The sequence below is a fragment of the Rhineura floridana genome, chromosome 13 (assembly GCF_030035675.1).
Source record: "Rhineura floridana isolate rRhiFlo1 chromosome 13, rRhiFlo1.hap2, whole genome shotgun sequence".
NCBI classification, from domain to species: domain Eukaryota; kingdom Metazoa; phylum Chordata; class Lepidosauria; order Squamata; family Rhineuridae; genus Rhineura; species Rhineura floridana.
Genome location: NC_084492.1, coordinates 27,657,353 through 27,671,669, shown reverse-complemented (window position 1 = coordinate 27,671,669; position 14,317 = coordinate 27,657,353). Strand labels below are relative to the sequence as shown.

The window sequence follows — 14,317 nt, the reverse complement described above, 5'->3', positions numbered from 1 at the left end:
AAGCTTTAGGTATCAAATATTTAGGCTGCACAAGGTGACCTGCCAAATTATTAAAGCCCTACTATCCACATATCAGGTGCCACACAAAGGGGTGGCTGTTGGGCTAAATTAAGGATGTTTAGATGTTTGTAATTCAAATTTTTGACAATAGTGTTTAATAAAAAGATCTGGGGTATTCCTTGCTGTCATCAAAACAAAAGTGAAATAAAGTAAAACTGGTTGAATCTGGTAAAAGAATTCCTTTTTAACAGTTCCCCTGGGAACAAAGTAATGATGCAGCCAGTTTCCAATTAGGCAGCATCTGACAAAATTAACCCTACCCGCTGGAAGAAATTACTATTATCTGCTCTTCTGTTCTCTTGCAAATGTCACGCCTGGCAGATTACTAACGTAGTGCAGATTTTAAAAAGTAAGTATGTTACCTGTTTATGTTGTAGGACTGTACTAACTGTACTGGAAGACAACCATAGCAGTCTGGTATGTGGCTAGACTAAAGATATAATTGCAGTTAGCATTGAAGAGTGTGTGTTTTGAGGGGGGGGGACTGAGAGAGAGAGGCTCAACAATATCATTATCTCCAAACAATACTTACTGGAAGAACAAGGCCTCTTAGCGTAATTTCTCCAGTCATGGCTACATCTGAACGCACGAGCCGCCCACTGAACAGTGAGGCAAGGCAGGTTACTATGGTAACACCAGCAGATGGTCCATCTTTTGTGACAGCTCCAGCTGGGAAGTGCAGATGGATGTCTGTGTTGTCAAGGAGATCAAAACTTCCAGAAGCTTTAAGAAAGAGGGGGGGCCGGGATCAGTGTGGAAAATTCAAACCTGTGTGCTTCTGGTCTTTGTTCTTTGGGAAAAACAAACCAACCACTGGAGGACTTGCATTCTTAATGCTTGTTCCATTTGGCAGCAATGCATTTGAAAGGAGATTTGTAGTGGGGGGAGGCAGAAAACACCTGCATCAATACACCACTGCACTTCTTAATCTGGAAACACCTTCCCAAATGAACAAACGTAATGGCAATACAAACACTCTTATAGGGCAGCAAAATTAATTCGTCAATTTGATTTAAAAGGTGGCCCAACTTAACTGGACGACAGATTCGTTTTTTAAAAAGTCAGTTTTTATTATAAGTGTATATAAGAACTACAGCTGACAAGGGACATCTCAGAAGAGGTCCTGCCTTCCATGTATGTGAAAGGAAGGAATGCTGCTTGAGTGATAGTGTATCATGCTGACAGTAAAAGGATGTTTTCTTTCAAAACTATTTGTTTTATTACATGTGAAAATATATGCAGTTAGAAGAAGTTACTTAATAGATTAGGGGTGGTATTTAGTACTAGTCCTACTAACAGTAGACTCACTAAAGTTAATGGACATAACTAACTTAAGGTTCATTTATTTCACTGGATGGTCTCTCAATAGCACTTGAATGCAACCCTAAGATTTCTTCAAGGGGATGATAAAAATAGGGTTGTAACCAGTGGTGGTGTTGCCATAGGCACTTCTGCTTGTGCAAAGTGAGACACACAATTTTTGCCAATCCTACCCACCTGCCTAAGCCCTCACCCATCAAATTAACTGTTCCTGAGAGTTGGGGACACTTAGTGTGAGATATGATAGAGGGCTACAGAAAGGGGGGTGGGCATGGTGAATGTGGAAGCACTTTCTGCTAAGCTTTGGGCTAAGCCACAATTGGATAAACACCTTTGGCATTGTTAGAGTGCTTCCTGAGTTATCTTAGGTTTCTTCACAAAAGCTTTGTCAGGACTATAACTCAGTAGTAGAACATCTGCTTTGCAAGCAGAAGGTCCTGGGTTCAGTCCCTGGCATCTCTAGGTAGGGGTGGAAATGTCCCTTGTCTGAATCCCTGGAGAGTTGCTGCCAGTCAGTGTAGACGAGTTAGATGGACCAGTATTCTGACTTGGTATAAGGCAGCTTCCTACATTTTGATGTCCCAAGTATTATCCCCATATTACAGATGAGGGACTGAGGCTTAGAATACTTTTATTTTAAAAAAAGAACCTAGAGGGGGGAAAAGGCATCCTCAGCCTTTTGTAAAAAGCAATCTAAGTAACCAAGGTTTAGAACATTCACCCTGAAGTAGTCCTTCAAACACAATGCTTTGCTGTTTTTATGGTTGCATTGTTTTCAAACATGGAATTTTCATCTGGCCATTTAATAATTATATGGTTGTTATTTGGAAATGTTTCAATCTGCTTTTCAGTTTATGTATTCCTTGAGAATTGGAGTTTAAACTTAAAAAACCATTAAAACAATTATTGCAGCAAGAAGACCAAATCTCAAACTAATGCAAGCAGACAGCATGGTCAAAATATACAGTACCAAATCAATTCCAAGTGCTCTTTAAGCACTTGTCCAAAAGAGAAATTTGTTTTAAGTCAGTTTGGGTTATCTGAGACAGTAGTATATAAATGTTTAAATCTAATAAAACAGAGATGATTACTGTGTTTCTAGCCTGCTAATTATAAGCATTTTTTTAACTTATAAGAAGAGCTGGGACAGATTCTTCTCTCTTCTCCACCAGCCTGTCTTAGGAGTAAAAGCCAGCTAATAAACTTTTAGCAGGCTGGCACTGTTTGGGGACTCATTTACAAGAACTCTAAGGATGGCTCTTGGGACCTTTTCCATGCAAAGCACATGCACTACCACGCAAGTAACAGTCTTCTTTTGTAACTTGTGAAGCTAAATGCATCCCACCAAAAATGTATTATGGCTGCCAGGTGCTCAGTGGCCTCAATCTCTGCAGTCCTAGACAGGCAGCAAAACTCAGAGATGTTCAAAACACATTTTACATATGCATGAGTTCTTTCCACTTGTCCCTTCCTACGTACCATTTGTCAATAGGTATTTCTTTGCATTGCTGCGCAGCCAGCTGATGGCAAGATGTGCTGACTCCTTCATGACATCGCCCAGCTGCCCAGTCAGAGTGAGCTGGCCTTCCCCATCCATGCGGCTGGCTTCTACAAACATGATCTCCCCTCCTAAAGGAGTCCAAGCCAAGCCTATTGCTACGCCTGGTTGATTCAGTCGCTCAGACACCTGAAAGAAAGACAAGATTTCTACTGAAGAGAACTGCTCACAACATAGTTTCAACAAAAAATAAGGCTCCCAAACAATATTGTCAGCTTGAACTAGGCCTTCTAAGAACCTGATTAAGAAACCCAGAATGGGTTTCTAAAATACCCTGGTCCACAGGGTGGGCTAGGGGCTAAAATTGGTAAGTGGTCTCCCCTCCTAGTATGGCCAATGGCAAGGGATGATGGAAACTGTAATCCACAACTTCTGAAGGACATAACATTGCCTTCTACTAGCCTAGAAAAATGAATCTATTGGGCTCATGTTCACCTCTCCACTCCATTGTTTTCAAGGAAGTAAATCTTGGGCAAAAGGTGACTAATCTGTTTTCTCTTATATGGCAGTAATAACACACCTCTTGGAATTACCATTATAAAGAATTAAAAATGTAGAACAGTTACCCATATGCAGCCCCCATGAGCATAACTGGATTCCAGAATGAAGCTTAAGCAGTATGATCTCAGGCCCTGATACCATTCTAAATGCCACCATATTTAATTGCTCTCCAACAGAAAGTTGCAAGACAGCTATAGAAATGACCTAATACACCAATGAATGTCCTTTCTAGTTTTACAGCAGAGGTGGGTGACAGATTGATTTCAACTATTTGTAACTAACAAACTCACTCCAGAAAACTCATTTGCCACAAATATATTTGTTAAAGAAATGCTAACAGTTGACAAGAACTTGCATATAAAAGTTAGCTACACTGTTTCTCTGCTAATTATCAGAAGTGTTTTAAACTTTCTGCTTTCATCCTTTACAGTCTTGCCTTTAATTCTAACATGCAACAACATGGGATCCTGTTTCAGTTTTTTGGAAGTATGTCTTAACTTTTTTACTTCTGCATCTACAGTGACCACACATACAAAGGAGAAAAATTCTCCTGTACTTAAATAGGTATCTAGCAAATCATGGAGTGCTGCCAAGTGCAAGGTGTCATACATGTTTGGGGGGGGGGAAGCAGCTGCCCAAAATTTTGCCTTCCTTATAATTTAACATGAAGTTCCTTCTCATATATTGGTACTTCCTCTGGCTGTCCTCTTAAAAAACCCAACAAACAAAAAATTGAGGATGGTGTCATTGGTGTGACCTACCTTAACTCAGGGTGTGACACATTTGTGGATTCTAACTTGCCAGGTGAAAACCAATAACTTAAGCTGCCCCGCTAAGTTAGATTTAGAACTTGCTGTATCCTCTTGGCCTGGAGTGGGAAACTTGTGGCTGAAGAGCTGCATGTGCCTCTTAGCATCATTTCACTCTGTGGATGCTGCAGGCACCCTTTTGCTCTTTGGATTGCCCCTTTGCAATTCATAGAATAGTAGAGTTGGAAGGGGCCTAAAAGGCCATCAAGTCCAACCCCCTGCTCAATGCAGGGATCCAAATCAAAGCATTCCTCTTCCTGTGTGTCAGTGTGTGCGGGCACATGCAGATGCCTGTAGAGAAGGGATGGGGTGGCGGAGAGGGAGATTTATACAATCCCACAATGCTGCAAACTCGGCTTACTTTTGGCTCTGGCTCCACCCCATTTACTTTTCCTGTGGGTCTCAAGTCCTTCATTGGAAAAATGAGCCTGTACAGGAATACCCCGCATTAACGTATGCAATGGGTCCAGAGAGAGTATGTAAACTGAAAATGTACTTAAAGTGAAGCACTACCTTTTTTCACTTGCGCCGCCACTGTGCCACCTCTCCTTCACGCAGGGCCTCAAAGCCCCACGCTAAAGCCTCTGCTGCTGCACTGCCGCGCCTCTCAGCTGATCACGATCGCGCCTCCCAGCTGATTCGTGGTCGGGCGGTCTTGTCTCTTTCCACCCCCCACTGAAAGAACAGGCCACAACCAAAGGTTGTGTCCGTTCTTGCGAAGCGAAGTACATAAACGGGAATGGTGCTACTGCAAGTATGTCCGTACTCGCGAGTGTCCGTAAAGTGAAGGTCTGTATAGCGGGGTATTCCTGTACTTCTATATGTCCCAGCCAAAAAGACTAAGAAAATTAAAACGGCAAATCAAACTATAGCATAATACATTACATAAAATGTAAAGAACAGAGCTTAGGAAATATGATTTACTTGACATGGCAGTCATCAAAGATTTAAAGCCTGCAGGAACAAAAATATTTTAGTTACTCTAGTGAGTTTTCTTAGCAGAGGGCACTGATGATCCACATGTTACAATGGAGAAGGTTATCTCTCTCTTGTGCCCACCTGCTGTATCTCTACAAGGCAGGACACAAAAGTCTTCGCAATTGAGTTTAGCCCCATGGCCAAGTGGTTCTTAAGGTATCCTGATCCTAGGCTCATCTTGAATTGAGCCCAGAAACAAATAGGTAGCCAATGGAGATGGCATACTCAGGCTATTACGAACAAGAGTCGCTGATGATCTGTCATAAATAGTCCCAGTTCACAGGCATTCAGGGCAAGCTTCTAGGAACATTCCTTTTTCTAAGAGGATTACAGGCGGGACTCTTACAAATGACTTCAGCTGATGTGTTTAATACTGGGCACAGGGCGTTTTTGCAGAATGATCAGTATGACAAAGCAAGCCATTAAAAAAAAACAAAAAGGGATGTTTACACATGTTAATATTTTCCAACTATATTTTTCTTCCTATGCCAAGCTGAGGACACTAAAGACTGAAACCATCAACAGCAGCTTTCTGAAAGGGTGGAGCTGCAAACACACATTCTGAGGAAAGTTTCCTAAGACTGGGGGTGGGGGAGAAAGAGAGCTTAAAATGGTTTCACAGAGCAGAGAACAGAGTAGTGTTTTCTGTAATAACAAACAGCCAAAGTGAGTGAAAGCTTTTTGAAGTTGGCAAAGATGGAACTTTTCATTTTTCCTAGTGGGGCAACTGAGATCTACCTTGTTCTTCAGTTTTTTCGAGTACGGAAAGGTCATCTCTTACATAATGAGCTTCAATTGCTCTAAAGCAAGATGCTTTCAAAATGTCCTCTATTACACCTTCACACAAGCCATGATCTAGCCAAAGTTAAGGACCTTTCAGTCTTCCTGACTTAAATGGAGAGTTAAGCAGGTACACATCTTTTCTCCCATGAAAGTAAAGGGGACTCAGAAGTGCTTAACTCTGACTAAAACGCACACAGCTGCTGGACAGATGACTGAAATGGTAGCTTGCAACTCATCTTGCTTAAAGAGCAAGTATTTAACAACCGCCATGGTTGCTCCTAGTTTGCAACCCAGTATGCATGCCCAGTATCATAAAGGAAACATAGTTGGGGCTGGGGCAACAGCAGCCATATGGGACAGCAGAGATAGATGTGAGAAGAGTCAGACTACTGGGTATAAAACAAAAGCATTCCTACACACACAAAGGAGTTTCACATTTCAGGAAGCCATCATGCCTTAATCATCCTCGGTGAACATTGTACCATCTCTCTTGGAGAGGCAGAAGGGTGCTTTCGATATACACACTCAGGCTATCGTCAGGATCATATTTCTAAATTCCAGCAAGTGACATGTATCTGTCTGGAATGTGCTATCTTCTGACTCCCTGCAAAGAGGTTTCGATTCTAAAGCAAGCAGTGTCTTTAGAACAGCTGACCTAAATCGATTCTTCTCAAAGCACTCTTGCTTATAAGATTATAGTACTAATTTATTTATTTTAAAAAATATTTCATTTGAAAATGACCTTTCCCTTCCGGAAGGGCCAATCAATTCAATTATGTTAAGTTTTCCATTTCTCTTTGTTGGGTCTCCTTGAGCCAAGTGCTGACATGCGAATTGCCTTTGCAGGGTCTTGATTTCCAACTAGTTATTGAAGGTTAAAGGTGAAGCTCTCAGAGCTAGGGAGAAAGGGGAGTGAGAGGCCCGCTGCAGGCTGCAGAAAAGAAAAACAAATGGAACCAATCTGGAATTTTTTCACAGAGAAGGAAGCTCAGCGTTCTTCGCTGCAGAGAGAAGGGCAACGGCAGCTAAGAAGAAGAAAAAACTTTTTCAAGCATGCCAAAGCCCCCTTCTTATAACAGACTGTGATCCAGTAATCTCAGTCACTGCATGGAGCGGATTACAAAATCTCATGAATAAATTCTCCACTGGTTCAGAGTGCACTTACAGCCACTGGAAGTTTGACATTTTGTCCCCAGGCCATTATTTTTCTCTGGCCTTAGAAGACCCACACTTCAGCAGGAGCTATTGCTATTCATCATGCATAAATATCAGTAAAGTTACTACAAAAGAGGGGTTCCTTCCTCTCGGCCTTGAGCAGAGCTCAATAACTTCTGATTCAGTCTGGATGCAGTCAAGAAGCTTTTGAAAGAGCTTAGATTCTGAGCCCGTGGCAGGGGTGGGCCAAAATACTGCCCTCCAGGCCTCTCTGTCTGGCCTATGCAACCCTCCCTAGGTCACACCCCCTTCCACTTTTCACTAGTCCTGATCTGTGCCCTCCTGGAGTGTTTTTGCCTAGCTGGACTGTGTCCTAAACTGTGAGAATATCTCTTGTTTGTGCTCATGGAGGAACATAGGAATCTGCCTTATCCTGAGTCAGACCATTGGTCCATCTAGTTCAGTATTGGCTACACTGTCAGGCAGTGGCTCTGCAAGGTTTCAGGCAGGGAATCTTTCCTAGCCTTACCTGCAGATGTTGGGGATTAAACCTGGCACCTTCTGCATGCAAAGCAAATACTCTGCCAATGAGCTACAGCCCTTCCCCCAGGATGGAGAGATGAGGGGGCAGATAAAAACCTCTGACTTGTATGTGTCTGGAATGCAGCCTACTGCAAAATGGTAGGAGTGGCATCTGTTGATCTGCCCACTTTTGCTTATGACCCCACTCACTACTGGCATGCAGCCCCTAGAAGTTTGCCGATGAGGGAATGTGGCCGTTGAGCTGAAAAAAGCCCTGTGGCTCAAGAATTGGCAATACTAGACTCTCTCTCTTGCCAATATCCAGGGGGAAAAGATACAAGTGCCTGAACAAGGCTACCCTTTAGAACCATGGTCCACCATGAAATGGTACATTGCTGACAATGGAAGAACTAGCAAACATGGGACAATTGGGAAATAGCCCTGGGCCACTTGGATCGTTTTGCTAAATTATCCTTCAGAGTGCTAGAATGTGAATTATGTACAATAAACCACTGGAGGATCGAGGATACTTGTGTATTAAAAAAAATAAAAACACACCCTGATATAGGACAGAAGTTAGTGTTTTCAAACAGACGCAAGAACCAACAGCAAGACTGCAGGCCACTTTTTGCTAGAAAAGGAACAGAACTGGCGCAGCATCATTCAAGCCAGGTCTTATTGCAAACCTGCTCAGTATAGCTGTATTGTCATCTGCAGCAAACTAGTCTGATCAGGTCAATAGTCTCTGTCTGTGTCTACCACCATAGCTTAAAAATAGAGATGGGGAACCTGTGGCTGTGCAGATGTTATTGGACCTCAACAAACATGATCATTGCTCATGGTGGCTGGGGTTGAAGGAAGCTAGGAGCCCAACAATATCTAGGGGGCTACAAGTTCTCCATCCCTGGTTTAAGCGGTGTGGTGCTCAAATAGTCAAGTAAATGTATTATCTCTAAACAAATCTGAATTTAAAGATGCAAAAGCGGGGGTGGGGGAAGTACCATCCACCCACCCAGGAGTCCGTTCCCAACCCAGCTTTTCTAAAAATAAAACCAAAAACATCAAACAACTCATGTACAAACTACAAAAAAGAAAAGAGCAAAAAATAAAATAAAAATAATAATTACCTCCAGTTCATACATTGGTGGCCCAAGGATGTCTTTCAAGGCATCTAAATCAATTAAAATTGGCATTTCAGGTGGTAGAGCCAAGTCAGCTGTGTCACTGATGGAATCAGGTTTTGCATCTTCTGCAATATGCTCTCTACACTCTTAAAATAAGAAAAAAGGTCATTTTACAGATATGATCATGAGAAGCATCTGCTGGCAACTTCAAGAGAGAATCTTGACGAGCTCCACAACTGAATGGACAACCACTCAGGGACCTTCTCTTACCTTAAAGATCAGTTACATAATTTAACACAGGAACTGCAGCTACCCCCCTTGGAAACGTTAATACTATATTGTTCAACAGAATTATTGCAACTATCCTTTCCTATCAGTTCAATCCATGATGTAGGGAGGATGCAACTTCTCTCAAAGGTGCATGCACCTAAATACACGTGCATAACCCTGTGCAGCATGCGCTGCAGCTGCTGAAGTGCAAACGAACATAGGAAGCTGCTTTATATCAAGTCAGATTGCTGGTCTCATTGAGTCTATTATCATCTACCGTGACCACCAGTGGCTCTCCAGGGTTTGAGGCAGAGGTCTTTCACATCACTTGCTGCCTGATCCTCTAACTGGAGATATCAGATATTGACCATGGGACCTTCGGTATGCAAAATATGTGTGCTACCTCTGAGCTATAGTCTCTCCCTGAGGTATGCTTTGAGCTGTAGATAACACACGGTAGGAGATTTAATGTTTTTCTAGAACACAGGTGGAGAACATTTGGCCCTCAAGATGTCACTGGACCAACCCCCATCATCCCTGATCACTGTCCATGCTGGCTGGACCGATGCAAGTTGGTAGTCCAGCAACATGGAGGGAGGGGGGAAGGGAAGTGTCACAAGTGTCCCACCCCTGTTCTATGATAACTTAACCAAAATAACAAAACACCTTCATTTTTAAATCAATGAAGAAGAGGCTATAAATCTATGAGGAAGGCCATATGGGAGAAGGATGCAGCTAAGTGTTTGTGCAAGTTATTTTGCATGTAAGTAAGTAAAGTTTAATGTTGTAACCACAAGTCATAACATAAACATACAATAACATACTATGAAATACAACAACATTCAAACAACAAAATAAAATTATACAATAAGATAATGAAAAACATTAAATATAGGAGAAAAGGATTACAACAAGCTAAAACCAGTGCTACAACTAAGAACTTAAGTATTTCTTTCTAAGTTTAAGAGAGAGCAGGGCAAAAGTAGCGACTTGGTTGCTAACAGTCGGAAACACGTCTGCAAGAAGATTACTTTGCATGTAAAGGCTCCCCGAATCAATCCCTAACATTGCCAGGTAGGGTTGCATAGGATGAATAGTTGCTGTCAATCAGTGTAGACCAGATTAGCCAACATGGGGCCCTCTAGATATTCTTGGACTCCAACTCCCATCAGCCCCAAACAAACATGGGCCAGGGATGATGGAAGTTGCAGTTCAACAACATATAGAAGGCACCACATTGGCTTTCCCTGGTGCAGACAATAATGAGCTTGATGAACAAGACCCACAGGACAAGGCAGCATCTGAAGTTTTTAAACAGCAGGAGTGGGGAACCTGTGGACCTCCAGGTGCTACATGGCCAACTGTTAGGGATAATGAGAGTTGGAGTCTTGACAACATTTGGAGGACCACAGGTTCCACATCCTTACAATACATCCCACCGAAATGAGTCTTCAGCAATGGGTACTGGCACAGGGGGAAAGCTTTGCATGATGATCCTTGGTATGACAATAGGTATGCTACAACTATGTCCCTCTTTTCATCAGTGAAAGATATGAGGAGCAAAAGTATGCAAGCTAGGAAAGTGACACATATGTAACATCTCAAGAATGCATTCTAGCTTTTTACTGGAAGACTTAAATAAAAACCATACAGGAAACTCTCCATATTTGAGTGGTGACTTAGAGAAGTATCCAATGTTAGTCCTACTTAGAGTAGACCCATCAAAGTTAATGGACATGTTAGGATCATTAATTTCAATGGATCTACTCTGAGTAGAACTTAAATTGTATACAACCTCAAGTTGCTCACTCTGCAGACAGCAGTGGGAAACATGAGAGACTTGTAAATGAATCTGTCCTGCATTTCTGAAGGGCATCTGCCCTATTGAGAAAACAAGTTTCTCTTTGTTTTATACTCTGATAACCCACTTAGCAAGGCCTGTTTTATAATATGTTGCAGTGACAAACACTGTCCTGTTTTTCAGCAGAAATTAATTCAACTCTCCCCCCACCTGTCTTGCCGCCCAAAATCTGATGTATCACAGAATTTGCAACTTAGTATATCAAAGTTGTGCAATTATGAAATTTTAAAAGGGGTAGGCCTAGAAGTAGGCATTGTGAGAGCAGGGGCACAGGATATAAATTCAGAAGAGCAAAATTACCACAGGCCAAACCACAAGTGCCAAAGACACTTGAAGAGAGACACTGCTTACAAATGCCTGTACGCTAATGCTAGGAGCCTCCGAACCAAGATGGGAGAACTGGAGTCTTAGAGGAGAGCATTGATATAGTGAGCATAACCGAGACCTGGTGGAATGGAGAAAACCAGTGGGATACGGTTATCCCTGGATATAAACTATATCGGAAGGACAGGGCAGGACGTATTGGTGGCGGAGTCGCTCTATACGTGAAAGAAGGCATTGAATCCAGCAAGCTCGAAACCCCAAAAGAGGCGGACTCCTCCACAGAATCGTTGTGGGTGGTGATACCATGCCCCAGGAGGGACTTAATACTGGGAACGATCTATCGTCCCCCTCATCAAAATGCTCAGGGAGACCTTGAGATGAGATATGAAATTGAGGAAGCATCCAAACTAGGAAATGTGGTAGTAATGGGTGACTTCAACTACCCAGACATAGACTGGCCGCATATGTGTTCCAGTCATGACAAAGAAGCAAAGCTTCTAGATATTCTAAATGACTATTCCCTAGACCAGTTGGTCATGGAACCGACCAGAGGGACGGCAACCCTGGACTTAATCCTCAGTGGGGACCGGGACCTGGTGCATGATGTAAGTGTTGTTGAACCGATTGGGAGCAGTGACCACAGTGCTATTAAATTAAACATACATGTAACTGGCCAATTGCCACGAAAATCCAACACGGTCACATTTGACTTCAAAAGAGGAAACTTCACAAAAATGAGGGGATTGGTAAAAAGAAAGCTGAAAAACAAAGTCCAGAGGGTCACATCACTCGAAAATGCCTGGAAGTTGTTTAAAAACACTATGTTAGAAGCTCAACTGGAGTGCATACCGCAGATCAGAAAAGGTACCGCCAGGGCCAAGAAGATGCCAGCATGGTTAACGAGCAAAGTCAAGGAAGCTCTTAGAGGCAAAAAGTCTTCCTTCAGAAAATGGAAGTCTTGTCCGAATGAAGAAAATAAAAAGGAACACAAACTCTGGCAAAAGAAATGCAAGAAGACAATAAGGGATGCTAAAAAAGAATTTGAGGAGCACATTGCTAAGAACATAAAAACCAACAACAAAAAATTCTATAAATACATTCAAAGCAGGAGACCATCTAGGGAGGCGATTGGACCCTTGGATGATAAGGGAGTCAAAGGTGTACTAAAGAACGATAAGGAGATTGCAGAAAAGCTAAATGAATTCTTTGCATCTGTCTTCACAGTGGAAGATATAGGGCAGATCCCTGAACCTGAACTAACATTTGCAGGAAGGGATTCTGAGGAACTGAGACAAATAGTGGTAATGAGAGAGGACGTTCTAGGCTTAATGGACAATATAAAAACTGACAAATCACTGGGACCGGATAGCATCCACCCAAGAGTTCTCAAAGAACTCAGATGTGAAATTGCTGATCTGCTAACTAAAATATATAACTTGTCCCTCGGGTCCTCCTCCGTGCCTGAGGACTGGAAAGTGGCAAATGTAACGCCAATCTTCAAAAAGGGATCCAGAGGGGATCCCGGAAATTACAGGCCAGTTAGCTTAACTTCTGTCCCTGGAAAACCGGTAGAAAGTATTATTAAAGCTAGATTAACTAAGCACATAGAACAAGCCTTGCTGAAGCAGAGCCAGCATGGCTTCTGCACGGGAAAGTCCTGTCTCAGTAACCTATTAGAATTCTTTGAGAGTGTCAACAAGCATATAGATAGAGGTGATCCAGTGGACATAGTGTACTTCGACTTTCAAAAAGCGTTTGACAAGGTACCTCACCAAAGACTTCTGAGGAAGCTTAGCAGTCATGGAATCAGAGGAGAGGTCCTCTTGTGGATAAGGAATTGGTTGAGAAGCAGAAAGCAGAGAGTAGGACTAAACGGACAGTTCTCCCAATGGAGGGCTGTAGAAAGTGGAGTCCCTCAAGGATCGGTATGGGGACCTGTACTTTTCAACTTGTTCATTAATGACCTAGAATTAGGAGTGAGCAGTGAAGTGGCCAAGTTTGCTGACGACACTAAATTGTTCAGGGTTGTTAAAACAAAAAGGGATTGCGAAGAGCTCCAAAAAGACCTCTCCAAACTGAGTGAATGGGCGGGAAAATGGCAAATGCAATTCAATATAAACAAGTGTAAAATTATGCATATTGGAGCAAAAAATCTTAATTTCACATATACGCTCATGGGGTCTGAACTGGCGGTGACTGACCAGGAGAGAGACCTCGGGGTTGTAGTGGACAGCACGATGAAAATGTTGACCCAGTGTGCGGCGGCTGTGAAAAAGGCAAATTCCATGCTAGCGATAATTAGGAAAGGTATTGAAAATAAAACAGCCGATATCATAATGCCGTTGTATAAATCTATGGTGCGGCCGCATTTGGAATACTGTGTACAGTTCTGGTCGCCTCATCTCAAAAAGGATATTATGGAGTTGGAAAAGGTTCAGAAGAGGGCAACCAGAATGATCAAGGGGATGGAGCGACTCCCTTACGAGGAAAGGTTGCAGCATTTGGGGCTTTTTAGTTTAGAGAAAAGGCAGGTCAGAGGAGACATGATAGAAGTGTATAAAATTATGCATGGCATTGAGAAAGTGGATAGAGAAAAGTTCTTCTCCCTCTCTCATAATACTAGAACTCGTGGACATTCAAAGAAACTGAATGCTGGAAGATTCAGGACAGACAAAAGGAAGTACTTCTTTACTCAGCGTATAGTTAAACTATGGAATTTGCTCCCACAAGATGCAGTAATGGCCACCAACCTGGATGGCTTTAAAAGAAGATTAGACAAATTCATGGACGACAGGGCTATCAATGGCTACTAGCCATGATGGCTGTGCTCTGCCACCCTAGTCAGAGGCAGCATGCTTCTGAAAACCAGTTGCCGGAAGCCTCAGGAGGGGAGAGTGTTCTTGCACTCGGGTCCTGCTTGCGGGCTTCCCCCAGGCACCTGGTTGGCCACTGTGAGAACAGGATGCTGGACTAGATGGGCCACTGGCCTGATCCAGCAGGCTCTTATGTTCTTATAAGTAGCATTGTGGTTTCTGCTTCAAATAAAAACAGG

At 42.6% G+C, this 14,317-nt stretch overlaps 1 protein-coding gene across 2 annotated transcripts in view; it reads right to left on the bottom strand.

Moving 5' to 3' along the window:
• The window catches only part of LONP2 (lon peptidase 2, peroxisomal), a 71,364-nt gene that overhangs the window by 10,948 nt on the left and 46,099 nt on the right, over window positions 1–14,317 (bottom strand). For both annotated transcript variants that reach the window (XM_061594491.1, XM_061594490.1), the window contains exons 12-14: window positions 8,814–8,956; window positions 2,860–3,067; window positions 593–783 (exon numbers count right to left, since the gene is read on the bottom strand). In XM_061594491.1, the coding sequence (XP_061450475.1) occupies window positions 593–783; window positions 2,860–3,067; window positions 8,814–8,956 (542 nt within the window). The remainder of the gene's footprint in view (window positions 1–592; window positions 784–2,859; window positions 3,068–8,813; window positions 8,957–14,317) is intronic.